A 24,582-nucleotide genomic window follows, 5' to 3' on the forward strand; every position below is an offset into this window, starting at 1 on the left:
GACCAAGAGTAGACTGCCAACCCACTGAGCCACCCAGGCATCTCTCAAACAGAGAAGTTCTAAAATGGGTTTCCAGGAGAATGAATTGCAAGATGATGGGCTCAGGAAGTAGAAAAGCTTAGAATCCAGATATGGGGTGGGGGGAGGAAGGATTCTTCCAGGGCTGCCGCAGAATTAAGAATCCAGGCCATGCAACTGACACTGTTTATTGAAACCTCAGTTCTACAAAAGCGTGAAAAACCCAGATACAAAGCAGTGGCCAGGGTGGCCTGTGAAAAGAACACCCAGAAGAAGAACGGGAAGAGAGTGAAGGCCAGGAGCAAAGTAGTAAGAAGAGGCTGGAAGACAAAAGGGTGAGGCTGAAGATGTCAGTAGTCCCTGGTTCCTTTAGGCCACATCCAGGGGATGGGTGTGGAGAGGGTTTCCCATCTCCCTCTGCCTTCCCTTGGCAGATCCAACCTTGGCCCTATCCGTCCCTGGCTCTCCTGCTTCAGGGACATCACACGGGCCGCCAGTCAACATCCCCTCCGTCCCTCACCCTACTTTCCCCTTCCTTCCTAGGGAACTCAACAGCAAGTCTAGAACCCAAGGAGATAGAAAGATGGGGGCTTCTCTGGCTGGTTGTTACATGGCCCTGGTCACCAAGCCAAAGTTTCCCCAAGTACCCTCACTGCCCCAGGCAAGCAGTCAGCCGCTGAGGTCTAGGAGAGTGAGCGACCTTCAGTCTTTCTGCCCCACAACCCCTTAAGCTTCATCACCTAAAAGGACAGGGACCAGCCGAGGACCCAGAGAGGCGGAGAGGATCTAAATCAAGCTTTGCCCCTCCAGGTTCTCAAGGACTCCCAGATCCTCTTAATGTATTCCTTGGAAGCCTGCCTAGCCTGGGAAAATGAAAGACTTGAGACGGGCTAGTTCCATGACACTGAAGAGGGAACACGGCTGGGGCTGAGGGAGCAGTGGGGGCACTGGGCTCCAGGGCCAGGGTGGAGCCAGGCCATGGGAGTGGTACCCGGCTTTGGGGGGCCCAGTGGGAACTGTACGGTTCACGTGGTGGCAGGCATGGCAGCTTGGGGAGTCTCTCTGCAGCTTCCGGCAAAGGGGACAATTCTGGAGAAGAGCGGGAAGGGAAGGCGGGTCTGGGGGAGGCACTGATGGAGGAGTCAGTGAGGACAGGAGACTGCCCCACAGTGAACGCAGCCCTGCGTCACCTTCTTGGCCACTGGAGATGTTAATAGGACATGGCAGGCACTGCGGCACGGAAGAAGGTGTGCAGGGTTCCAAGAGGCTCCTGGAGGCCAATCCAAGATCTGGAGGGCCTGGTGAGGGGCTGCAGGACAGGCCCAAGGACTGGTGAATTACGGCCACTGAGGCCACTGCCAAGGCCACACTGCTCACATAGGCCATGGCCAACAGGCAGGACAGCTGCAGGAAAGTAAGAAGAGTTGGTACCCAAACACCCTTCCCCCAAAACCCGCTCTGTCTTTAATGCGCCCACCCCTTACCTTGTCTGCTCAAGTCAGAGCTCTCTTTCACCATCTACTCTCAAACCCCATCTCCTGAGGCCTTCGGCACTTGCTCATCCCGCCCTACACACCAGCCCACACCCAGCCCGTCCTTCCCAACCCTCCTCACCTTTGCCAGGCGCTGGCAGAGGGAGCCCAGGGCCAACTGCCAGGCCGGCTGCTCCAGCAGCACACACAGGTCTGTGTAGGTGTACCAGCCCCGCCGCCGCCCCTGCTGCGCAGCCACACTGTGGGCAGGGGAGGAAGACAGAGGGCATCTACACCCCTTCCACAGCTGGCCCGGTGGTGGCCTCATTCCCCTGGGCAGCCACCAGGACACACAGGGCAACCTGTTACATGTGCACATTCCTAGCCTACCTGTCGATCCAGGAGCTGAGCGCGACACTGAGATCTGTATTTTAAATAAGCGCCTCCCACCATTCCCAAGGTGATTACAAAGAGGGCAGACAGGTTTACGAACCACTACCTTGGGCACTTCTCTTTCCTGTCTCCTCCCTCCCCCTCCAGTTACACGGACCACCCCCACCGTCGACTTATGATTGAGGTCTAACCCCTCAAATCCCTTGAGCCCCTCTGCCCAACTCTAGAACCTACCAGCTCTCCAGCCAGCTCAGCACCTCAAAGATCTCCCGAGGGTCAGTGTAGAGACGCCAGTCCTACAGGTAGGAAGACAAGGGCACCGAGCAAGCTCAGCGATGAGCCACCGTCACTTAACAACCAGGACCACGGCACCAGCTACAAGCACTGCTCCCGCAGCGCACTTCCCATACGCTACACACTGTTCCGAGAGCTTTTATATATTAACTCATTTAACACCACATTATCTGGTTTCACAGGACATCCTCCATTAAGGGAAAAGAGAGAAAATAATCCTAAGACCGGGCTGTAGGTAGCTCAGAGTCAGGAGGCAGAAGTCTGGATACAAATAATCAGAACCCCATGAGATAAGCTGACTCAGAATGTAACATGTAGGGCCTGAGGAACCGGGGGGCGGCGGCAGCTCCATTTCTGGCCTCACCATGCCAGGAACCTCCAAAGGCTGTGGCTGGTCCAGAAGGGTGGGAAGGGAAGCCACTAATAAGGAAAGACACAAGGAGAAGAGGCAAAAAGAGAAACAAAGAAACTACAGAACGCTGACAGAGAAAAGCAGAGGATGAAAGGAACATAAGAAGAGCTCAGAGGAACTGAGTGAGAGACAGAATGGCCACTCACCATGGCACTCAGGAAGCCCCGCTCCAGGGCGTTGAGAGTGGGCACGGCCACACCCCCTGCAGCTCCCCATTCATCGTTGAATACCTCCTCCTCCTCCCCTTCGTCATAGAGGTACTTACTGGCCACCATCTGCCAAGGAACCAGAAGTGGAGTGGGAAGAGCTGGCGCCCAGCTCCCGGCTCACCAGGGAGATGAAGGGGAGGGGGCGTCCTACCATGGAGATCAGGAACAAGTCAGAAGATGACACGTGCTGTAGGTAGTCGGGGTTTCGATGCCGGAGCCGCTCGATGTACACCAGGGCAAGCATCATAGCACATGGGGAGATGCACGCCTCCCTGCGTGATGGAAAAGATCCCTAATTAACCCCAAGGGTCTTTCCACTCTCACCACTCAGGATGCGCATCCCTGGGTCTTTACATCTTCTCTTTAGACATAACCATTTCCCTCTCTTTAAGGCCCAAACACTCTCATCCCGTCCCCCTCAATTCCAGGCTCACCGGGACACATGAGCTACGTATTTCTTCTGGAGTCGGCGGATTGGGCTGGGGGCCGCCTTCTGGAGCAGTTCCACAGCAATGTCTGCAGGAGGCAGAAGGAAGCCAGAGTAGGAAAACAACTCCTCCCTTACCACCCTGCCTCCCAACACACCCAGTTTCCACTGCTATCAGCAGAAAAGTCTGATGTGTATGATCTGAGCTTCAGAGACAGGACCACAGTAACAAAGTAGACCAAATTCTCCCATGCTGAGACAAAAGGCCCATTCTACATTTGAATTTCAGCTCCTTCCAGCAAGGAGGCTTATTTCTGGATCACCTGAAGAAATTACCTAGATTTGTCTTTTGCCCCACTCATCTGAGAAATAAACACCCTGTGAATTTGGGATACATATATGTGTCTTATATACAAATCAAGAATGATATAAATTTGTAAGACAGCACTGTTTTCTACTCATCTAGACTGAAAAAAAGTGACTGGAAAGCCGGTCCTTATACCAGGTACCAGTAAGTTAGCACTGGCCACACGGTGTAGCTCATGGGGTACACACCTGCCCATTTTGGTGACTGCTGACAACCCCATCTTCAGGCTTCTCACTCGCCCAATCACGCAACACTAACCTGCCACGGGGCTGGAGAGTTCCTCCAAGCTGCAGTCGGCTTCCCAGTCCCAGCCATAGTACAGTCTCCTTCGGATCCGAGCACTCAGTTTCTGGTGCCCGGGGAGGAACTGAAACCGCAGGTGTTGGAGCGTGAAAGCCAGGCAAGGCAACAGTAGAGATCCTGGCTCAGGGTGAAGTGGGGTGCGGGGCAGCAGGGCTCACCTCACTGCTAGTGGGGCCCACGCCCTAACCCGCCCCGTTGTCCGGGTTATATGCTAAGGGCAGCCTATCACAAATGGCAGAGGGGAGGGCAGGAATCCTCCGCCACTGACTGCTCCGCAGGAGAGGTACTCCGTGCAGGTCCCCGGCTGGCTAGCCCTATCTCCATTCCTCTACCCCGCGCTCTCCCTCGGGGCCCAAGGAGCCGGGGCCTCGAGTAGGCAAGGCCCAAGCGGCTGCCGCCTGGCTTCCGGTCCCAGCGGTCAGGCGAGGTGGCAGCCCTACTCGGGTACCCAGCGAGCGCGGTCCGAGCTCAAGCACCGACAGGCCGCGGAAGGGGCGGGCCGCCCTCTCACCGTGAAGTCCTGGAAGCCGGTGAGGGAGAAGGTGCCTTCTTCGTCCAGCAGGATCCCGGCCAGGTCCATCGCGCCGCCACTCGCCACCCTGCGAACGTGGAAGGGGACGCGTGGTGAGGGAGCCGCCGAGCCCTAGCCTGCCCGCCGTCCTCCCCAGCGCAGACCGCCGCCCTTGGCCAGCGCAGCCCCCGGTCCTCGCGCCGGCAGCGGCAGGCGGGGCCGGGCTGGCGGGCGCCTCTTCCTGTTCCGCCCCGGGCGGGGCTCCCGGCTCCGAGATCCGGGCTCCGGGAGCTGGCCTGGGGGGCTCGGGGCGCTCACCTCACCCAGTGCGGAGTAGACCCGGCTGCCAGGCGCGTGCAGCTAGTCTATCGCGCCGCGCGTCGGCCTCGCGTTTACTAGCCGTTGGGGTGTCGCGGGAGACTCAGCGCCCGGCACTTCCTGCCCCCCCGCTGGGCCCAGCCGCCAGCCCCGACCCCCACGGACAAGCCGGGCTCGCCTTCCTCCTGGTCGCCCCGAGCCCGGGCGAGTCCCAGAGCTACGCCCCAGCGTGTCCTCGTCTGGGTAATAGGAACAATTCCCGGAGAACCATGCGAGGATGAACAAGCCCGGCTGACCCTTTCGTAGCAATGCAGATAATTAATGTGAATAAAACCAAAATGCAGGATGAGTAGCGGCTGAATGTTTTGAAAAATAGACACACACAGAACAATGTACATACAAAACATAGGAAAGAATACAGAAAAAAACAGTCGGTGCACTGTGGTCAAGGTGGCAGAGAAATTTGCTGTATACCTTCCTTTCACTAGTTTGAATTCTACACCCAATTACTTATTTTGTGGGGTTACTGCAGAAATTAAATGATCACAAGGGATCATAAAGCACCTGGTACGTTGTGAGCCTCAATAAATGGTATTATGCTCCCTCAAATAAACATCTAAACAGGATTCTATTTTTAAACTCACCCCGCAACCCCGATCTCCTGTTTGAGCAAGAGACTGGAAAGACGCTAATACGCGCTAGCACTAAAGTTTACGGAAGGCGATGAGAAGGAAACAATTTTTTAAGTAGGTGAAGCTGTTTTTGAGTCGGTCGAGTCACGCGCCAGTGTTTGTTTATTGGCTGAGGGGAAGGAACTGGGAGGACCAGTAAATCAAGGGCTGAGTAATGGGACAGCCGCCGCCCTTCCCGAGCAGAAGCAGATCCTACCCGCGACACTAGGCATTTGGGAGCCCACTTCCTGCCCCTTCGGTCGGCATCACATCGGGAGTATCGACTCCCTAGGCGCCCTGCCTATACAGGGAGAAGAAAACGGGCCACAGTGCGGAAACGCGGAGATAGAGTCCTCCGGGCCCCACGGACGAAAGTGCCTTAACAACCCGACGGAGACTCCCGACTCCAGCAGCCACAACACGCACCCGCGCAGAAGCAGGCGCCCGGAAAGCCTCCAGCGCGCAGGCGTGGGCCGCCCTATCCCGGCGGTTAGGGTGCGTCACGTGACGGGCTCCTCGGTCCGCCGTCACGTGACGAGCCTCGGCGGCCTCCGCTGAGCTCTCCGCGGCGTGCGCCCCCTTCCGCCTGACGCGCCCCCGGCGGCGGCCGCGCAGCCCTGGCTCCTCGCGGGCTCGGGCGGCGGCTGCGACGGGGCCATGGCGAGCGGCGGTGGCGGTGGTAACACCGGCGCGGGTGGAGGCCCGGGGTTGGGCCTGAGCCTCGGCCTGGGCTTGGGTCTGAGCCTAGGCATGGGAGAGGCCACCGGCGAGGCGGAGGAGGAGGCGGCCACGGCCGAGGCGGTGGGCCGCCTGGCCACGACGCTGTGGCTGCGGCTCCGCGGCTGGGAGGCGGTGCTGGCGGCAGCGCAGCGGCTGCTGGTGTGGGAGAAACCGCTGCACAGCCTGGTCACAGCGGCCGCTCTGAACGGCCTCTTCTGGTAACGGCCGCGGAGGAGGAGGGGGCGGGGCCGGGCAGCGCGGGCGAGCGGGGGCGGGAGGGGCCCGGGGCACCATTCACGGTCCCAGGGTTGACACCTGCCCCGGTGGAATGACCCCCCTTCCCCCGGCTGTTGTCCGTCGGGGTTGCCCCAGTCCTCTGTCTCGGGTTTCGTGTTAGGCCTGGAGGTTCCCGTTCCCCCATCAGTGGGCGCTTTTCCGCCTTTGGCGATGGATGCGGGAGTCTCTCACCCACTCACCGCCGAGGTGCCTGTTTCTTCCTAAGGTTGCTGTCTTCGTCGTCCCTCCGGCCCTTCTTCCTACTCAGCGTCTCACTTTTGGCCTATTTTCTGCTGGATCTCTGGCAGCCTCGCTTCTTCCCTGACATCTCAGGTGAGTGTTAACTTCATTCTGCAAGCCCCGTCGTCGTGCACTTGCTTTGTGCGTGACCCCGCTGGGTGGGCTGAAAGGGGAGGGAAAATGGACAGCAGGCAGTCAGCTCCCAGGCACCACCACTTCCCCAGTCCCGAAATGGAGAATTTCCCTCTTCCCTCTAAAATCAGTGAATTTCTCTCTTCCCTTTAAAATCAGTGTTAAGTGAGTGTAATAGTTAAAGAGTGTGGACTGTAGAGCCACATTACCTGGGTTTTGTTGCTTGTTCTGCCATTTGCCATGCATGTGACCTTGTAAGAACCAGTCAATTTCTGTTAATCTCAGTTTTCTCTGTTATGAAACAAGGAGGATAAAATTTACTAAGCAAGGAGGTGAAGACTGAACGAGTTAATACTGTTATGTTTGTGGTAGAGTTTTGCGTGTTTCGGGGATCACAGGAGTATTAGGTTCTGTTTTGTTGTTATCCGTGGGTCTACTAAATCGGTGTTCTAGGAGCAATTAGATGTCGGGCTGTGTGAGCTGCTTGGGATGTAAACATGAATAAAATGTGTTTGGAAGGAGTGAAATTTGGAGTGCTTGATTGGCTCAGTTGGTAGAGCGTGGGACTCTTGATCTTGGAGTTGTAAGTTTGGGCCCCATGTTGAGTATAAAGGTTACTTAAAAATAATAAAATATTTGAAGAGAAGAGTGGAGTTTAAAGAAAGAAACGGGTGCCTGGGTGGCTCTGGGTTAAGCCTCTGCCTTCGGCTCAGGTCATGATCTCAGGGTCCTGGGATCAAGCCCCACATCGGGCTCTCTGCTCAGCAGGGAGCCTGCTTCCTCGTCTCTCTCTGCCTGCCTCTCTGCCTACTTGTGATCTGTCTGTCAAATAAATAAATAAAATCTTTTTTTAAAAAATCTTTAAAAAAAAAAAAAAAGGAAATAGACATACAAGTACAAACAACCATAACGATGTAATTTTTTTTGCAACTGCCATCTGAAGAAAGTGCTCTGGGTATACAGAGTAGGGGCAGCTATTCCTGCCCCGGGGAGTGTCTCCCAGAGCCCTACCACTCAACTAGTTCCTTCCTCTCTTTATAGCATCATCTCCAGAGGAGCCACACTCTGACAGGTGAGTGCAGGCCACTTCTTAAAGACAAATACCCAAACCTTATCTTGCTTTGGTGCCAGTGTCACCACGGTGCACAGCAGCTTCTGCAGGCACTGACCCCAGCATAGCAAATGGACCGGCGACAAGTTTGGTCCTGGGTTCCTGTTTATGTGTTTGGGTTGCCTGCCCCTTTCCGGGGCAGAGGGTTGGAAACTCTTGGTTTTGCCCAAGATCAGGACAGCCTCCCTTTGGGAGGTGGGGTTGTCCGCTCGTTCAGAGTGAAGATCTCATTGGCGTTCTCAGAGGGATTTGAGTGCCTAGGAAGCTGGTGTCTGAGGCCTCCAGGGGTCATGTCATGTCTCCCCAGTGAGGGTGCGGGGTCAGGCGCCCGGCCGCACCTGCTGAGTGTGCCCGAGTTGTGCAGATACCTGGCTGAGAGCTGGCTCACCTTCCAGATTCACCTGCAGGAGCTGCTGCAGTACAAGAGGCAGAATCCAGCTCAGGTAATCTCCACGCCCTAGAACAGTTTCCTGCACTGTGGGGAAATAGAGGCGGGTGGGAGGCGGGGAGGGGTAATGTGAAATCCCTGGCTAGACACTGAAGGAAGAGGGCTGGAGCCTTTCTGAGGCAGCATTCACCAGTAGTAGCTTGGTGCAGAAGTAGTCTCATTTCAGGGAAGACATGTTTGATGTGCTTACGCTGTTTCTTGTCAGGGCAGAACAGTTTGCATTATAGGTGTTTGGTGATGTCTAGTGTAAACTTCTTGAACTGGTGGTCTTCGGCATCCTCTTGACTAGACTGGATGCCTGCATCCTGAGAAGGCATACACCCCTCCTTCTATCAGCTGAGCAGCAGTTTCTTGCCCAGATAAGTGGGGCATATTCCTTTTAGACCTTCTGCTCTTCTCTGCAGTTCTGTGCTCGAGTTTGTTCTGGCTGTGCTGTGCTGGCTGTGCTGGGACACTATGTTCCGGGGATTATGATTTCCTACATTATCTGTGAGTAGGGTTTAACCCCTGCTTTTCTTGAAGCCCTTTTCTCCTCTCTTACTGGACTGAATCAAAGAGACTGACTGACTCTAAGGGAGGGTGGTGCTCTCTCTCTGTTTGGTTATCCATTTACGGAGATCTCCAGGGGGTGCTGGTGTGTTAGTAATAGCGCAAGAGTCGTCTGGGGAGGAGAGTAGTAGATGTGGAGGGAGGAGGTTGGTACAGCCTCCAGAAAGCCTTCAGCCTTTTCTTTTTGGGAACCGATTAAATGGGGGCCCTTATGGAATAGACTTCAGGAGCTCTGAGTGAATCCTCTGCCCCCTAGTGCTGAGCATCCTGTTGTGGCCCCTGGTGGTTTATCATGAGCTGATCCAGAGGATGTACACCCGCCTGGAGCCCCTGCTCATGCAGTTGGACTATAGCATGAAGGCAGAAGCTGACGCCCTGCATCACAAACACGATAAGAAGAGTAAGGGGCTCCCGTACCCAGGAGGGGTCCTGCAAGGGGGGCATTGGGGGCATGGCTCATGAAGTGTCCTGGAACTTATTTCCAGTTTCTGGGCTGTGTTCTTCCCCCACCACTGTCTCTGCTTGGTCGCTGACCTGCTGTTCTTGTTTCTCTAGAGCGGCAGGGGAAGAACGCACCCCCCGGAGGTGATGAGCCGCTGGCAGAGACAGAGAGCGAAAGTGAAGCGGAACTGGCCGGCTTCTCCCCGGTGGTGAGGTCCAAGGGAGATGGGATGTCAAATAGAAGGTTGGAGGAGAATCTGCATTGGAGCAGCTTCTCCTCAAGGGGGTGGGAGTCGGTGGGGGGAGGTGCTTTTGAAAAATTCTGTCTTTTATCTTCTCACCTGTTGTGTCATTCGGGTTCTCCTGCAGGTGGATGTGAAGAAAACAGCATTGGCTTTGGCCATTACAGACTCAGAGCTGTCAGACGAGGAGGCTTCTATCTTGGAGAGTGGTGGCTTCTCTGTATCCCGGGCCACAACTCCACAGCTAACTGATGTCTCTGAGGGTATGAGAAGCCCTTTGCCCTTCCAATCTTCCTGTTCTTTGTTGTGGTTATTGGCTGTGCTCTCTGGTTGTCACCCCCATAAACGTTTTTTTTTCTGGGAACTGATCCTCTAATGTGACTTCAAGCTTCTGAAAGACTTTAAGATCCAAGGCTTGGTCCAGTATTCCATGTCCTGAGTCTCCTCCTTGAACTAATTGCCTTTTGGGATGGTTCAGAACAGCAGGCCCATCCACCCATTCCTGACCCTTTGTGTCCTGCACAGATTTGGACCAGCAGAGCCTGCCGAGTGAGCCAGAGGAGGCCCTGAGCCGGGAGCTGGGGGAAGGAGAGGAGACAGAGGCAGCCCCTCCTGCTGAAGACCTGCTGGGGCTCCCTCAGGCCCTCTCAAGGCAAGATCTGGACTCGGAGGAGGAGGAGGAAGATGTAGTAGCCGAGGAAACCTTGCTTCGGCTCTCATCCCCCCTTCACTTTGTGAACACGCACTTCAATGGGGCGGGCTCTCCCACAGATGGGGCGAAGCTCTCCCCTGGAGGACCGGTGGAGACACTGAGCCCGGAGGCAGTGAGTGGTGACCTCACCACTGCACCGAGCACCCTGTCACCCTTACTTTGCCTTGCTGAAAGTGACCCGGTCCCCTCCCCCTCAGTGCTCCCACCTCTTCCCCAGGACTTGCCCCAGCCCCTTCCTGCCCCTGAGGAAGAGGAGGCACTCACCACTGAGGACTTCGAATTGCTGGATCAGGGGGAGCTGGAACAGCTGAATGCTGAGCTGGGCTTGGGGCCAGAGACACCCTCAGAGCCCCCTGATGCTCCGCCCCCTGCTTCCCTAGGGCCCGACACCCTGTCTCTGGTACAGTCAGACCAAGAGGCTCAGGCCGTGGCAGAGCCATGAGCCGTGGGGGAAGGAGTTGCAGGCACAGTAGGGTTTCCTGGCTAGGGGCGTCACTGTTTTCCTCTTTCCTGCTCTAGGGAGAGGTCATGTGTGGGGAAGCTGGCTGTCGGATGGTAGCCAGTCCACCCTCTGCCTGCCTGCCTGCCTGCCTGCCTGCTGTCCCAGGCCTGGTATGGTGCCCGTGCCTGGGACTGGTTTTAAGTTTGTAAATAATTTTACACTTGGGTTAGTGGATGTGAACAGGGCTAGGGAAGTCCTTCCCACAGCCTGCACTTGCCTCCCTGCCTCATCTCTCTTCTCATTCCACTACGCTTCAAGCCCTGGTGGTCTGTCCCTTTCTTTTTTCCTCCTATCCTCAGGGACCTGTGCTGCTCTGTCCTCGTGTCCCACTGGTGGTTTAGTTTGGGCACTTTATCATTCTCTCCTGTCCCATGTTTCCCTCTGCTTTATTTCCTGGCTGTGTCCTGTCCTCAGCAGCTCAATCCCCACTCTTGGCCAGCTCCTTCTTCCCAGCAGGCCGTGGCTAAGCTTTTGGGAGGCCCCTGTCTGGGTGGTACAGACTAACGCTGGGGTGGTGGGTCAGGCCAGTGGTGATGCGCTTAGGTCACTGTCACCCACGTCAGCTCCGCTGCGCCGGTGTCCTAGTTCAACATGGCCTTCCCTGATGAGGAGGGAGAGCAGGAGTCCCACAGCATGTGTGCCAGCGCTGCGTTAGTGAGCAGGAGCTCTGTCCTGTTGGGACAAAGGGCTTTCCTACTATCCTAGGAAGGAATAAAGAGACCGCTCTGGGGGCCACAGATGGTCCCAGTGTGACGGGACCCCCTGTTAGGGTCAGGAGGTGGACAGTAACATCTGTGTGGGTGTTGACTGGAAAAATAAAGTGTTGATTGGCTAGAACTCCTGCCTGCCTGCCTGCTTCCCTCCCTCCCTCACTGGGAGCTGCCTCCCACACTGCTCTGTTCCCCCTTCCTCACTGCTCCCGGTGTCCCCAGCTCCCTTGCTCCTGGTGACAGACTTAACCTTGGTGCAAAAAAAGGCCAGAAGCAAGCATTCCCCCAACAGCCTGAACTTGCCCCTAGTCCTCTTCCCTGACAGTGTGATATGTTTAGTGAGATTTAGCATGTGTGAATAAAGTATATGCAGGAGGAAACTGCCTCGTCTTCCCAGTCGGTAGAAATTGAAGGCTGTAACAGTTCTTTACAAGCCTGCCTACAACATCCTCAGAAGTCCTTACCCATCCACGTGTTACCGATTCGCTCCCTCAGCATGATTTGTCTATCCTGGCGACCCAAACGCGTAGGACCTAATGCCCATATCAAAGCTGATTTGTGGCTGAGGTACACTGAAGGAATAGTATCTTACTCTAACTGAAGGCATAATATGTGCTCAGCACTCTTCTGATGTTTTGTGGGTTTTTTTTTTTTTTTTTTTTTAAGAGTGCGCTGGGATGGCGGAGCTGCAGGGGGAGGGGGTGGGGGGCTGCAGGGACAGGGGCGGAGGAAAGAATCTCAGGCCCACTGTTCTGAGCGCAGAGTCTGACTGGGCTGTGTCTCAGGACCCTCCGACAATGACCTGAGCTGAAACCAAGAGTTGGACACTTAACCGACTGAGCCACCCAGGCAGCCCAGTGATTTATATTTAGTAAGTCATGCTTTTCCTCATAATCTTGAGATACATACTATTTGTAACTCCCATTTTACAGATGAGTTAACTTCCCTGAAGGCCACAGTCCTAGTAAGTAATGGAGTCAGGATCTAGACGTCAAGCAGCTTGGCTCCAGCAGTCATGCTGGAACGGGAAGCCCCTGTCTGTTGAAAGGGCACAAATGGGAAGATGTCCAAGGACTTGGGAACCATAGAGAGCCAATCTACTATCTCAGCTTCATAGAGTGAACTTAGCAGTCCTACCTCTTTGTGGGGGAAGAACAATATTAGAGAAAACCCTGACCTGAGCGGAGGGCCTCTTCTGCCTTCAGCTGGAGGGACTGTCTTGCTGCCTGACTTTGGGGGTTGACTCATATGCTGTGTCTCTCCTAAGTGTGGGGACATTTTCCTTCTCTTTTATTTCACCTTTGCCTGGGAGATCATCTGTTAGAGTTGACTGAGGCCCTGTCCTCTGCCTCTAAAGAACATGAACTTTTAATCATCTGGAGGTTTCAGAAGGGAATAGGAAAACAGTTCTAATCCACAAATAGGAAATTGAAGAAAAATAGAACCAACTGGCTGCCATAGGTCTCACCTTGAACCCATCTCCTTCTTAAACTTACAGTCTGAAGATGAAGCCAGAAGTCTCAGTTGGATCAAAACATTCATCATAGATTAAGAGTTCCAGGAGGGTCAAATCTGGACATTTCACCTTGGTCTGATGGTTCTTACATGTTTATCTACAGTTTTTTTTTTTTTTTTCATTAACAGGTGTCCTGGATATTTTCTGCCCCATGATGAAAGGGACAAGAAAACTTTTCCTATGAGTGAAAGAAAAGTGAACAGAAATGTGAAACCTACAATTTAGGCTAAACAAAAATCACCTGTAGAGTACAGGCTGGGGCAAGAAGAGTGGGTTACATTTACACTGGAGGGAAGGGCTGTGCGCTCTAGTTACCTAGACATTCCAACAGCTAATAGTGTAAGGTGGCTGGCCATAAACTAAATTTTAGGCTGTATTACTGGAAATACCGTTTCTGAAGCAAGAGAGGTAATACTTGTATGTAGCGTGCCTTGCACAGGTTAGAATATTGCCAGGGATGGCTTGCTTGGCTCATGGACAAGCTGACAAATTATAGTGCGCTCAGAAAAGGATCATCAGAGATGAAGGTTCAACATGGTCCAATGGGGAACTGTGGAGGGAACAGAGAAGGTTCCAAGAAGGGGGAGCTGAGCTGAGTCACATTAGCTGCCTTTCTACTCTGAAGGGTGATCTATAGGACTTGAGAGGGCAGAAATGAAGTCTTCAAGAAGAATTTGATTAGTAGCAGTGCTGGGCAGATTTTGTTTTTCTGGTCAAGGGTTATTGCAGATCAGAGTACATGTACATGTGATCAAGGATTAACTGTTAATTTCATCACGGAAGGACACTCTATCACCATATGGCTTTGCTTTCAATGGCTGACTTAAGTTTCCTTGGACTTCCTCCGCCTGCTTCCTTAAATGTTGGTGGTCACTGAGCGTGTCACTGGTTCATTTTGCTTCTCACTGCCTGGGCAATTTCTCGTGTCCACCCATTCAGTTTCCACTCCCGTGCTGATGACCTCTACATCTTAGTTCAACTCCATGCCTGGAACTCCCAATGATGCACCTCTCTTGAACATCCCATGGGTGCTTTCTTCTCCGCATACAGAAAACTCTTTCCACGCTGCCACCCCACTCCCCGAAACAGATAGGCTTCTTCTTTATTTTCCGTCTTGCTTGCTGGCACCACCAACCACAAAGGGCTACTTCTCTCCCTAATTCCACATGCAATCACCAGTTGCAGCTAATTGGATGTCCTAGTTATTTCTTGATTCTGTCACTTGTACCACAGCCCTGAGTCACACCCTCTTCATCGCTTACCTGACATAATAGGACAGTTTCCTTTTCCATACTCTTTAAAAAAAAAAAAAGATTGTATTTATTTATTTGGCACAGAGAAAGAGACAGTGAGAGAGGGAATACAAGCAGGGGGAGTGGGAGAGGGAGAAGCAGGCTTCCCACTGAGCAGGGAGCCACTTGTGGGGCTTAATCCCAGGACCCTGGGATCATGACTTGAGCCGAAGGCAGACGCTTAATGACTGAGCCACCCAGTCGCCCCCCCTGCTCACACTCCTGTCCACCACGGAAATTCATATCCCTAAATGTGACTAGATGATTTTAAAATACAAATTTGATGACCTTTCTGCTATTTAATATTGATCAAAGGCTCTCCTTCTACAAACTTTCATTCAAGCTTCCTGGCACGGTTAAAAAACCTCTGAGCTATGCCCCTTCCCCTTCTTGGCCTTTTTTGTTTTTTGCTTTGTTTTGTTTGGATGGCAGCAGCGGTGGTAAAACAAGAAGGGAATTTATTTGGGGGTGCCCGGATGGCTCAGTCAGTTAAGCATCTGCTTTCGGCTCATGTCATGATCCCAGGGTTCTGGGATCCAGTCCCGCATCCGGCGGCCTCCTCAGCAGGAAGCCTGTTCTCCCTCCGCCTGCTGCTTCTCCTACTTGTGTTCTTTCTGGCAAATAAATAAATAAATAAAATCTTGAGGGAGAAGGAGAAGAGAAGGAGAAGGGAATTTATTTCAGTGAGGCCAACACTGGGTATGCCCTGTCATGATTTTTACACTACAGTATCAAACTCCAAACAGCTTGTCCTTCCCTCTGCTGGGTTGTGCTGCCCTCCTCCACCCCTGCTCTGCACACAAACACACACCTTATCCCTCTGGCAAACACTTCACTTGTCTTTTAGTATTAACTTTAGGCCATTATCCACCTACGAAGACTCCCCTGATGTCTCAGGTCATCTGCCCCCCCATATCAGACTGGCTTTCCTAGTGTTCCCTCAGTGTACTTCTGTTTTTCCATACATCACACGTAATCTTCATTTTCTCTATCCAAGTGTGGTATAGAGGATATATAGGTATATGTGTATATGTATAACTTCCACTGAAATGCTTATTCTCATTTTTTAAAAAGATTTTATTTATTTATTTGACAGACAGAGATCACAAGCAGGCAGAGAGGCAGGCAGAGAGAGGGGGAAGCAGGCTTCCTGCTGAGCAGAGAGCCTGATGTGGGGCTCGATCTCAGGACCCTGAGATCATGACCCGACCTGAAGGCAGACGCTTAATTCACTGAGCCACCCAGGCACCCTATAATGCTTATTCTTGAAGGCAAGGACTATATTTTAGTCATCTGAATATTTCCAGAGCCTAGCACAGTGCCTGGTACATACTAGATGCTCAATAAATGTATGTTGACCTAAACAAAAGTGTTTGAACTTTGGAATAGCCAATGTAAATCGATTGTGGTGATTGGTACAGACCCATTGCTAGTAGATACCTTGGCTTTGTCTGTTATTTTTCTAGCATAGATGGTAGCTAAGTTAAAGTAACCTTAACATAGACTTGCGAGCTCTTTGTTCCTGGACTAGGCCAAAGGCAATGAAAATGACCTAGATTTAGAGGTTCATATTTGTTGTTTTGGAGCTAAAGGCTTTTCTGAGTTTAAAGTAAGATTGCCCAACCAACTTGATCTTCTGTGATTTTATCAAGATACCATATTATTTCAAAAACAATTTTGACCAAACTATTGAGACTCAACTAAATATTTTGAACAAAAATTCAGTTATATGTATTAGTGCTTGCTTGGAAAAAAAAAGTGGCTCCGCAGAAATGGGATAAAGTTAAAAAGAAATCTCAGAGTATTTTTTTAAGTGTGAAAAATGAGGTGATCCCCTTCAAAATCGTCTATTTCATACAAGACAATGAAAAACCAAGAAACTGTTCAAGATTAAAAAGGAGACAAAAGAGAAATTACAATAAATGCAAGAGATGATCTTGGTTGGAATCCTAGGTGGGAGAAAAAAGTTACTATAAAGTTACACCTAGGCTAGGTGGGAGAAAAAAAGTTACTATAAAGGACACTCGTGGGGCAACTGGTAGAATTTGAAAATGGATTGTATATTACATAAAATATTGCATCAAGATCAAACTTCTTGACATTCACTTTGTTTATATAAGAGAATATCCTTATATTTAGGTTAGACAGTCTAAAGATTTTAGAGGAAAAGAGTTATGTTCTCTGCAAATCATATCAAATGATTTAGAAATGTGAATAAATGAGTATGTGAATGTATGATGTGTGTGTGTGTGTGTGTGTGTAGAGAGAGAGAGAGAATGATAAAGCAAACGGCACAATGTCAGGAAGGAATACATATAACTATAACACACAGAAGCTTGTCACTCAGTGGATAAATGCTGTATATTCAGACAACCAGATAGAATGAATGAACTATAATTAAGCATGAAAATATGTGTCGATCTCATAAATAAAATATTGAGTAAAAGAAACTAGACACAAAAATTATATGATATATGTATGGGGCATCTGAGTGGCACAGTTGGTTGAGTGTCTGACCCTTGGTTTTGACTCAGATCCTGATCTCAGGGTTGTGGAATTGAGCCCTGTGTTGGGGTCAGACTTATCGAGGAGTCTGCTTGAGATTCTCTCCCCTCTCCCTGTGCTCCTCCCACTTGTACACTCTCTCTCTCTTTCAAATAAAGTCATATATATATGATTCCATTTTTATAAAGTACATTTATATTGTTAGAAGTCAAGATATTGGCTACCCTTGGGGGTGGGGGAGAAGCAACTGGAGGGGTCTTTTTTTTTAAGATTTTATTTATTTATTTGTCAGAGAGAGAGAGAGAACATAAGCAGGCAGAGTGACAGGCAGACAGAGAGGGAGAAGCAGGCTCCCTCCTGAGTGAGGAGCCCGATGCGGGGCTCAATCCTAGGACCCTGGGGTCATGACCTGAGCTGAAGGCTGAGGCTTAACTGACTGAGCCACCCAGGCATCCCTGGAGGGGTCTTCTTGAGAGTGGTAATATCTTATTTCCTGTTCAGAGTACTGGTTATACGGGAGTGTTGAATTTGTGAAAATTCAGTCACCTGTATACATTTCCGTTTGTAAGTCATAGATCAGTAAAATGTGTCAACACCAAGTGTATTGATTGTCTATTTCTGCATAACAAAGTGCTCCAAAACTTAGTGGCGTAAAACATTATCTCACACTATTTCTGAAGATCAGGATCTGGGAGTATCTGGGTGGTTCTGGTTCAAAGTCTCCTACAAGGGTGCCCTGAAGTGCATCATCTGAAAGCTTGACTGGGGCTAGGGTATCTGCTGCCCTTAGGCAGCTGTTGCCTAGAAACCACAATTACTTCTTGTTCCTTATCACACTAACCTCTTCTGTTGAGTATGGTCACAAGACACCTACCTTCCCTAGAGCAAGTGATCCAAGAGAGAGCAAGAAGGAAGCCACCATGCTTTTTTGTATAACCTAGTGTCAAAAGTCACACGCTATCACCTCTGCTGTCTTGAATTGTTAGAAGCAAGTCACTGAGTCCAGCTCCCACTTGTGAATGGAGAAGTAATGAGGAATTTGTGGATGTATTTTAAAATTGCCACACCAAGTTTACCTACATATTACCTACACATTAAAAAATAATAATAAAGACCTTGGGGTGCCTGGGTGGCTCAGTCCTTGGGTGTCTGCCTTTGGCTCAGGCCCTGCTCAGCGGGAAGCCTGCTTCTCCCTCTCCCTCTGCCTGCCACTCTGCCTTCTTGTGCTCTCTCTCTCCCTCTCTGTCAAATAAAAACAAAACAAAACGAGTAGAATTAGGAACAAGACAATATTAAAATTAATATTGAGTCTCTGCATCAGAATCTCATTCAGTATTCAATAAAATTAAAGAAGATGGCTATAAATCAAAAACTTCTATTTTGAAACAAAAACTAGAGCTTGCCAGAAATCAAAAGAAAAACGTCACATCTATCTCAAGAAACAAAAATATTGGCTCAAAAATATCTCCTCCTTACACTTGTGTTGAGCACAGATGTATACACTTGTGAAATCGCTACATTGTACACCTGCAACTAATGTGACATTGTGTGTCAACTGTACTTTTAAAAAGTTATCAAACAAGAAATGAAATTATTTGAATAAGAAAGAGTCAGAGAACTGTATTTGAAGTTAGATTTATAACTTCATCTCCTCACATTCTCTTGAGTGGTGTCATACCAGAAAGTGCTTTTTCAGCAGCTCCAAAAATTTGCACGCAAAATATACTTAAAATTTACCAGTGACACCTTGATATATTTTCTTTAAGGGATCACTATTTTTAAAAGGAGCAAATAATTTTATTTTCCATGATTTATCACTACATTTCAATTTGGACTGCTGTTTAGTGTTTACTCTAAAATGTATTAATTTTATATTCTAATAAATTATATTAACATAATAGTGTATATTTAATATCCATGCTTTTAAAGTTTACTTTTTTACATTTAGTTATGTGTATATGTGTCTTTCTTTTTTAAATTTATTTATTTATTTATATATTTGAGAGAGAGTGCAAGTGGAGGGAGGAGAAGAACAGAGGGAGAAGCAGACTCCCCACTGAGCAGGGAGTCCAACATGGGGCCTGACATGGGCCTCAATCCCAGGACCATGGGATCAGGACTCAAGCCAAAGGCAGGCGCTTAACCGACTGAGCCACCCAAGCACCCTGTGTGCATGTCTTTCAAAGGTGTTCAGAAACTACTTTTTAAAATGTTGAGCATTTTTCTGTAAAAATAAATGCTTGTTTTATGTAAAATAAATACTGAAGGGGCTGGGATTTGAACTCACTCAGAATAGTTCCAATTTTACATTTCATCTAAATCAGGGTTTCTCAACTATTGACTGTACTACTGATTGACCTTAGGAGTGCGATAATTCTTGGTCAGTGGTGATAGGGACTGTCCTGTTTATCCAGAATGGATAATAACGTCCTTTAAACGCCAGTAGTCCCCTCCCCCCTTCCCCTCCCCCCTCACAGATGGTCCCTGGTGGCAAAACTGCGATTCGCACCCCGCCCCCCCATCGCCACATCCACTAGAGAACTATTGGTCTAAATCATACTGCCCTTGGCTGTATGGAAAAAATACTAAGGTGTGAGTCTGAAGGCTACTTTTACCGAGGTCTTTAAATGTTTATAAGCACACGTTTCAAAATAACAGAAAAGCTACCTGGCTATTCAGCCTCGTGTCTCCGCCCATTTCCCCCTCTAATTTGATATTTCAACCACAGCACAAGGATTTGTAATCCCTCATTCTCATTAGTCACTCCTTGGCATTTGTGTGTCTCAGTCAGGAATATGGTTCCCTACTTCCCCCCTGACCAACTCTGGCTCCTTCAAGACTGAGATTTTATCATCTTTCTTTCCTATTTATCCATTTATTTTTCTTTTTTGTTCTACTTTCTAAAATATCTTCTCAACTTTCCATTGCAACCATCCTCCTGAATTTTTATTCTGTGATTATATTTTTCTTTTTCTTTTTTGTTTACTTATGGGGTGGGGGAGAAGCAGACTCCCGCAGACCAGTATCCCAGAGTCCCCCTGGTCTATTCTCAGGCGAGTGTACCTCCTGCTTTCTGTTGGAGTCAGAGCACTGATGATGCTCCTGCTCCGGCTTCCCAGGTCAGAGGAGGGGATCAGGGAATCCCACTGCTGCTTATGTAGCTCTTCAACTCCTCCTTCTGTTTTCAGCCCCAGCCTTCTATCCTACCTTCAGAGTTACCTGGCACTTCCCATCCCAAGCCTTTCCAAGGCCCTGCAGCCCAGACTGGCTTGTTTCCCTGTCATCCCTCTTTTATAACCTTCCCATTTTCCAAGATGTTTGCTTTTCCTTTCTTTCTTTTTTTTTTTTTTTTAAGTAGGCTCTGCTCCCAACGTGTGGCTTAAATTCATCACCCTGAGAGCAAGAGTCGCTGACTGAGCCAGCCAGAAGTGCCCTCCCTGAGATTTTTTTCTTTTTAAAGACTTATCTGTTTATTTTTAGAGAGAGAAAGGTGTGGAGAGCAGCAGAAGGAGACAGTCTTTTTTTTTTTTTTCTTTAACATGAAACAGTTTGGGGTGCCTGGGTGGCTCAGTTGTTAGGCATCTGCCTTGGGCTAGGGTCATGGTACTAGGGTTCTGGGACTGAGCCCTGCATCAGGCTCCCTGCTCAGTGGGGAGCCTGCTTCTTCCTCTCCCACTCCCTCTGCTTGTGTTCCTGCTCACTCTCTCTCTCTGTGTCAAATAAATAAATAAAATATTTGAAAATAAATAGGTAAATATGAAATGCTTCATGAACTTGTGTGCCATCCTTGCTCAGGAGCCATGCTAATCTCTGTATGATTCCAATATTAGTATATGTGCTGCCAAAGGGAGCCTGGGAAGGGAGAGTCTCCAACAGACTCCATGCTGAGCACAGAGCCTGATGTGGGGCTCGATCTAATGGCCCTGAGATCACAACCTGAGCCAAAACCAAGAGTTGGATGGTCAATATGGTTTTTAAAAATCATATCTCCATGTATTCTTTCTTCTGCTCTCTTCACTCCTTTATTACTATTTTACTGGAGTTTGAGAAGGGAACAAACATCAAACGTGTGTGTTCCATCTACTGCATTTAACAGAAAGTCTCTTTCCCACCTTCCTAGCCTCAGTCTTCTCCATGCCTTACTTGTGAGGGTAGTCCGTAACATTTGCGATGCCCTTCCTGTGACCTTCCTGTGGCTGGGAACACCTTTAGATTCTTGTCCATCTGGAGAATTCTCACTGTCCCTCCCCGGCCCCGCTCCTGAGCGTTGCGGACTCCCTACTCTGTGTTCTGTAGGCTCTGTGCGCCCATGAGAGCCTGGTTTTCAAACTTTCATGAATTAGTGGGTCATTAAATCAATTTAGGGAACCTTAAATAGCATTTATTTTATACTTTTGTATACTGGGATGAGGTGTAAAATATATTTCCTGGTGTGAGTTAAGACTGAATAAGTTTGAAAGCCACTGTATTGGGGTGCTTTTCCCTTTAAATTCATTGTGTGTCTTTACTACTAGACATTGAACAGCTGGGGGTAGAGATCATGGGTTAGTTATTCACCTTCTGCACACCCATGGCATTATTTAGTGGAGTGAACCAAATATATATGAGATCACTGTGCCACCCATAAAGTCCTATGATTTGAAGTAGGAGTCTGATTAGCTCACAGGAGAGCTAAGGCACTTGAGGACATCAACCGACAGTACTGGAGACAGGGAGGCTCACCTCAGAGAAGGCAGAGCCGTCGGGATGCTCTACAGATCTCCTGGGATCTGAAGTCCCTTCCAAAGAGCTCCCCCATCCTGGTTCTCACTTAGATATTTAAATACCTTGCTATGACAGGGTGTTTGATTATTGATAACCCATGGAGAGATTTGGGATTTCCCACAAACACTCTGAGAAAACACCGCTTAAGACTCCTCTTTTCAGTTGTTAAGAAGGCCACAAGAGTAGATTTCAGGGGGGCAATGTTGTATCAGGAGATAACATGGGACTCAAGGCATCACAAAACTCTGGCTCGAGATCCCATTTCCGTAAGCAGCTAACTTCTCAAACTCAGCTGACTTATCTGCAAAATGGGAACAGATTAAGCTCTCCTTCAAAAGGTTTTCATGCGGGATTAAAGAAACTAACAGGTGCGCAAGAGCAGGACAGGACAGGTAAATTTTCCTTTCCCTTTTTTCATGCCTTCGTTCTCTGAGAGCTGATTGAGGAGGAGGAAGACCACAGAGCAGATACCATTAGCTAGTATTTGAGTCTAATTGCGCTGGAGATATCCTCGCTTTAACCTTGTCTGCTTTAAACCTGCTGACCCTAAAACAAGAGGTGTTGTGTTTGGCCCCGCCCCCACCTGCTCAGTTACTGAGGAGCTGATTCCTGCTGTTCCAGGGAAGGGGCTCCTGCTCGGTTACTGGTTACTCTCACAATTGAAGCACAAAGCTGCTTATCGGGTCTGTGTAGGCTTTGTTGGGCTACAATGAAAGAGACTTAACGTGGGGCTTGATTATTAACTGATACCTTCCGACACAGCTCCGTCAAGGTAGAAATGTTGTTGAATTTCTTCTTTATTCCTTTATTCAGGAAGCAAGGACCCTACATTCAAACTCTGCGTTAGGGAGTGGTGACTTGGATCTGTTTGACACCCTCTCTAAGTCTTCCAAAGCTCCTCGGCTGCTGATCCACGTGGAAAGCTTAATCTAAACTGTAACCCATCAGTTAGGAGATGTCTTGTCTGAGAAAAGTGAAGACCCAAAGCTTCCCTCCCTTTTGTGGTCTCTGTGGTGTCTGAAGTAAGTCTTGGGACAGTTAAAACATTTTGGCAAAGTCCCAAGAAAGAGCTCCAAAGATTTTATTTTTAGGGTTCTCTAAGCCTTTGGTTATCTGAGCATCCGTGGAGCGGGAGTAGGGAGAGAGACAGTGTTTATCTTTGTTTAGTCTGCTCCAGACAAGTTTCCAAAAACTGAAAGCCTACAATTCTAAAGCCACAGATGAATGTAGAGAGAAAAAAAATTTCTTAAAACCAAGTGATTATAATTTAACATGAAGAGGACGATTTATTTATTTATTTTTAATTTTTTAAAAAATTTATTTATTTGACAGATAGAGATCACAAGTAGGCAGAGAGGCAGACAGAGAGAGAGGGGGAAGCAGGCTCCCCGCTGAGCAGAGAGCCCAATGCAGGGCTCCATCTCAGGGACCCTGGGATCATGAGCAGAAGGCAGAGGCTTTAACCCACTGAGCCACCCAGGTGCCCCAAAGAGGACGATTTAAAATCGGATGATTATATCTTAAAATAAAAGCACTTATAAAACCCTAGAACTTATTTAAAATTAAAAGCAAGTAAACAGACTATTAATGCATAGATTATAATGTCAGTATTTCGAGTCCTGCCAGAGCTGTGAGTGGAGAGCTATAAGGTTGGTTAGGGAGTTCAGAAATCCCTCTGCTGCCACTACCACAGCCAACACCTTATGTAGACAATACACCAGCAGAAAGTTCCAAATGAAGGAATCAAATGTTCATTTTTATTAATATGAGCTTCCATAACAGGTACTTCACAAAGGAAGCTTTGGGTTGTAGGAGTCGGAAGGCTTTGCTAACAAGGACACTTACTCTCCTATACCGAAAGGCCAGATGTGGTGCTCCGGGTAGTGAATTTATCAATGACCCTGGATCTTTTCCATCTCTCTTCTCTGCCGTCTTCAACATGTTGGCTTATACTCTCTGCTTGGCTCCATTCATGGTCAGAAAATGACTTCCTAAGTGCTGCATGTCACAGGTAATGCTTACAGCAGAAATAAATTCTCATCTGAATAGATAGGAAAGGGAGGCCTGGGTGGTTCAGTTGGTTAAGAGTCTGCCTTTGGCTCAGATCACAATCCCACGGTCCTAGGATCAAGTCCTGCATCAGGCTCCTTGCTTAGCGGGGAGCCTGCTTCTCCCTCTGCCTGCTGCTCCCCCAGCTTGTGCTCTCTCTCTGACCAGAAAAAAAAAAAAAAAAAAAGGATAGATAGTATGCTTGGCTTCCCCGTCTCTCCAGAACCAAAGATTACAAACGATTAATGTGGGGGCAGGGGTGGGACGGAAATCAACATAGTGAATGGGCAACGAGATTTTTAAAAAAATGAAACAATAGAATATTGGAGTATATCAAACATTAATAATAAGGTCAAATATTAGTTTTGGCCTCTGGGAGTGTGTTGGCTTATAAAATGTAGTTATAAAATGGGTATTCAATGTTGGTAGTGGTTAACCAGTTTGAGAAACACTGACTTAGGGCATTTAAGATTCATCCCAGAGGCTGCAAAGGGATCCATGTAGAACACAAGGGTGATTAAAATCATGGTTTTGTCCTCAAGGAGGGAGCTGGGAAAGGCTGTTAGGTAGACAACCAGCAGAGAGCGCTGCGACAGGGGACTGGTCAAGCAGAGCTCGTTCTCATCCTCAAACCACGTGAGGTAAGAGGCCTTCTACAATCTTGGCTGCTATGTGACGTTAAATAACCCACACCCTGCTTTAGTACTTCAAGCTCAAGATGGTCCACGTAACATAAAATGTGTCCTTTATTTCCCTCTTGTGACACTAGTCTTCTTCCCAATATCTGTTGTCCTTCACTGACATAATAATTGAAATTTGATCTGGGCACGTGACCATCCAGCTGAGGACTACATTTCCTAGCGAGGGAATGAGCACGATGGAGCTGGGTATGATCGTTTGTGACTAAGTGCTAGTCCATCCAAAGCGCCCAGAAGTGATGTATGCAAATAAAGGGACATACCCTTAAATCACTGGCGG

At 49.1% G+C, this 24,582-nt stretch overlaps 2 protein-coding genes and 1 non-coding gene across 5 annotated transcripts; 1 reads left to right on the forward strand and 2 right to left on the reverse strand.

Annotated features, from left to right (window-relative positions):
* Nucleotides 1–190: 190 nt before the first annotated feature.
* Nucleotides 191–5,750, reverse strand: CNPPD1 (cyclin Pas1/PHO80 domain containing 1). Of its 3 annotated transcripts, none has more exons than XM_044241626.1 (9): nucleotides 5,613–5,750; nucleotides 4,407–4,494; nucleotides 3,851–3,959; nucleotides 3,233–3,314; nucleotides 2,950–3,070; nucleotides 2,736–2,864; nucleotides 2,118–2,179; nucleotides 1,633–1,750; nucleotides 191–1,422 (listed from the first exon to the last, which is right to left on the reverse strand). In XM_044241626.1, the coding sequence occupies exons 2-9, from the start codon at nucleotides 4,473–4,475 to the stop codon at nucleotides 877–879; spliced, it is 1,236 nt and encodes a 411-aa protein (XP_044097561.1). In that variant the 5' UTR covers nucleotides 4,476–4,494; nucleotides 5,613–5,750; the 3' UTR covers nucleotides 191–876. The 3 variants fall into 3 exon arrangements, with proteins under 3 accessions (XP_044097561.1, XP_044097559.1, XP_044097560.1); XM_044241624.1 differs by having other exon boundaries at nucleotides 5,369–5,750; XM_044241625.1 differs by lacking the exon at nucleotides 5,613–5,750 and adding an exon at nucleotides 4,725–4,810.
* Nucleotides 5,751–5,985: 235 nt separating this feature from the next.
* Nucleotides 5,986–11,605, forward strand: RETREG2 (reticulophagy regulator family member 2). Its single transcript, XM_044241627.1, has 9 exons — nucleotides 5,986–6,333; nucleotides 6,618–6,724; nucleotides 7,805–7,835; nucleotides 8,182–8,317; nucleotides 8,727–8,811; nucleotides 9,128–9,271; nucleotides 9,427–9,521; nucleotides 9,682–9,817; nucleotides 10,080–11,605. Exons 1-9 carry the CDS (start codon nucleotides 6,053–6,055, stop codon nucleotides 10,706–10,708), a joined length of 1,644 nt encoding a protein of 547 aa, XP_044097562.1. The 5' UTR covers nucleotides 5,986–6,052; the 3' UTR covers nucleotides 10,709–11,605.
* An 8,936-nt stretch (nucleotides 11,606–20,541) lies between these two features.
* LOC122903831 lies at nucleotides 20,542–20,643 on the reverse strand. The gene has a single exon (XR_006384048.1). It is a non-coding gene; the product is annotated as a U6 spliceosomal RNA (small nuclear RNA).
* Nucleotides 20,644–24,582: the final 3,939 nt, after the last annotated feature.

This window comes from Neovison vison, chromosome 3, assembly GCF_020171115.1.
Source record: "Neovison vison isolate M4711 chromosome 3, ASM_NN_V1, whole genome shotgun sequence".
NCBI classification, from domain to species: domain Eukaryota; kingdom Metazoa; phylum Chordata; class Mammalia; order Carnivora; family Mustelidae; genus Neogale; species Neogale vison.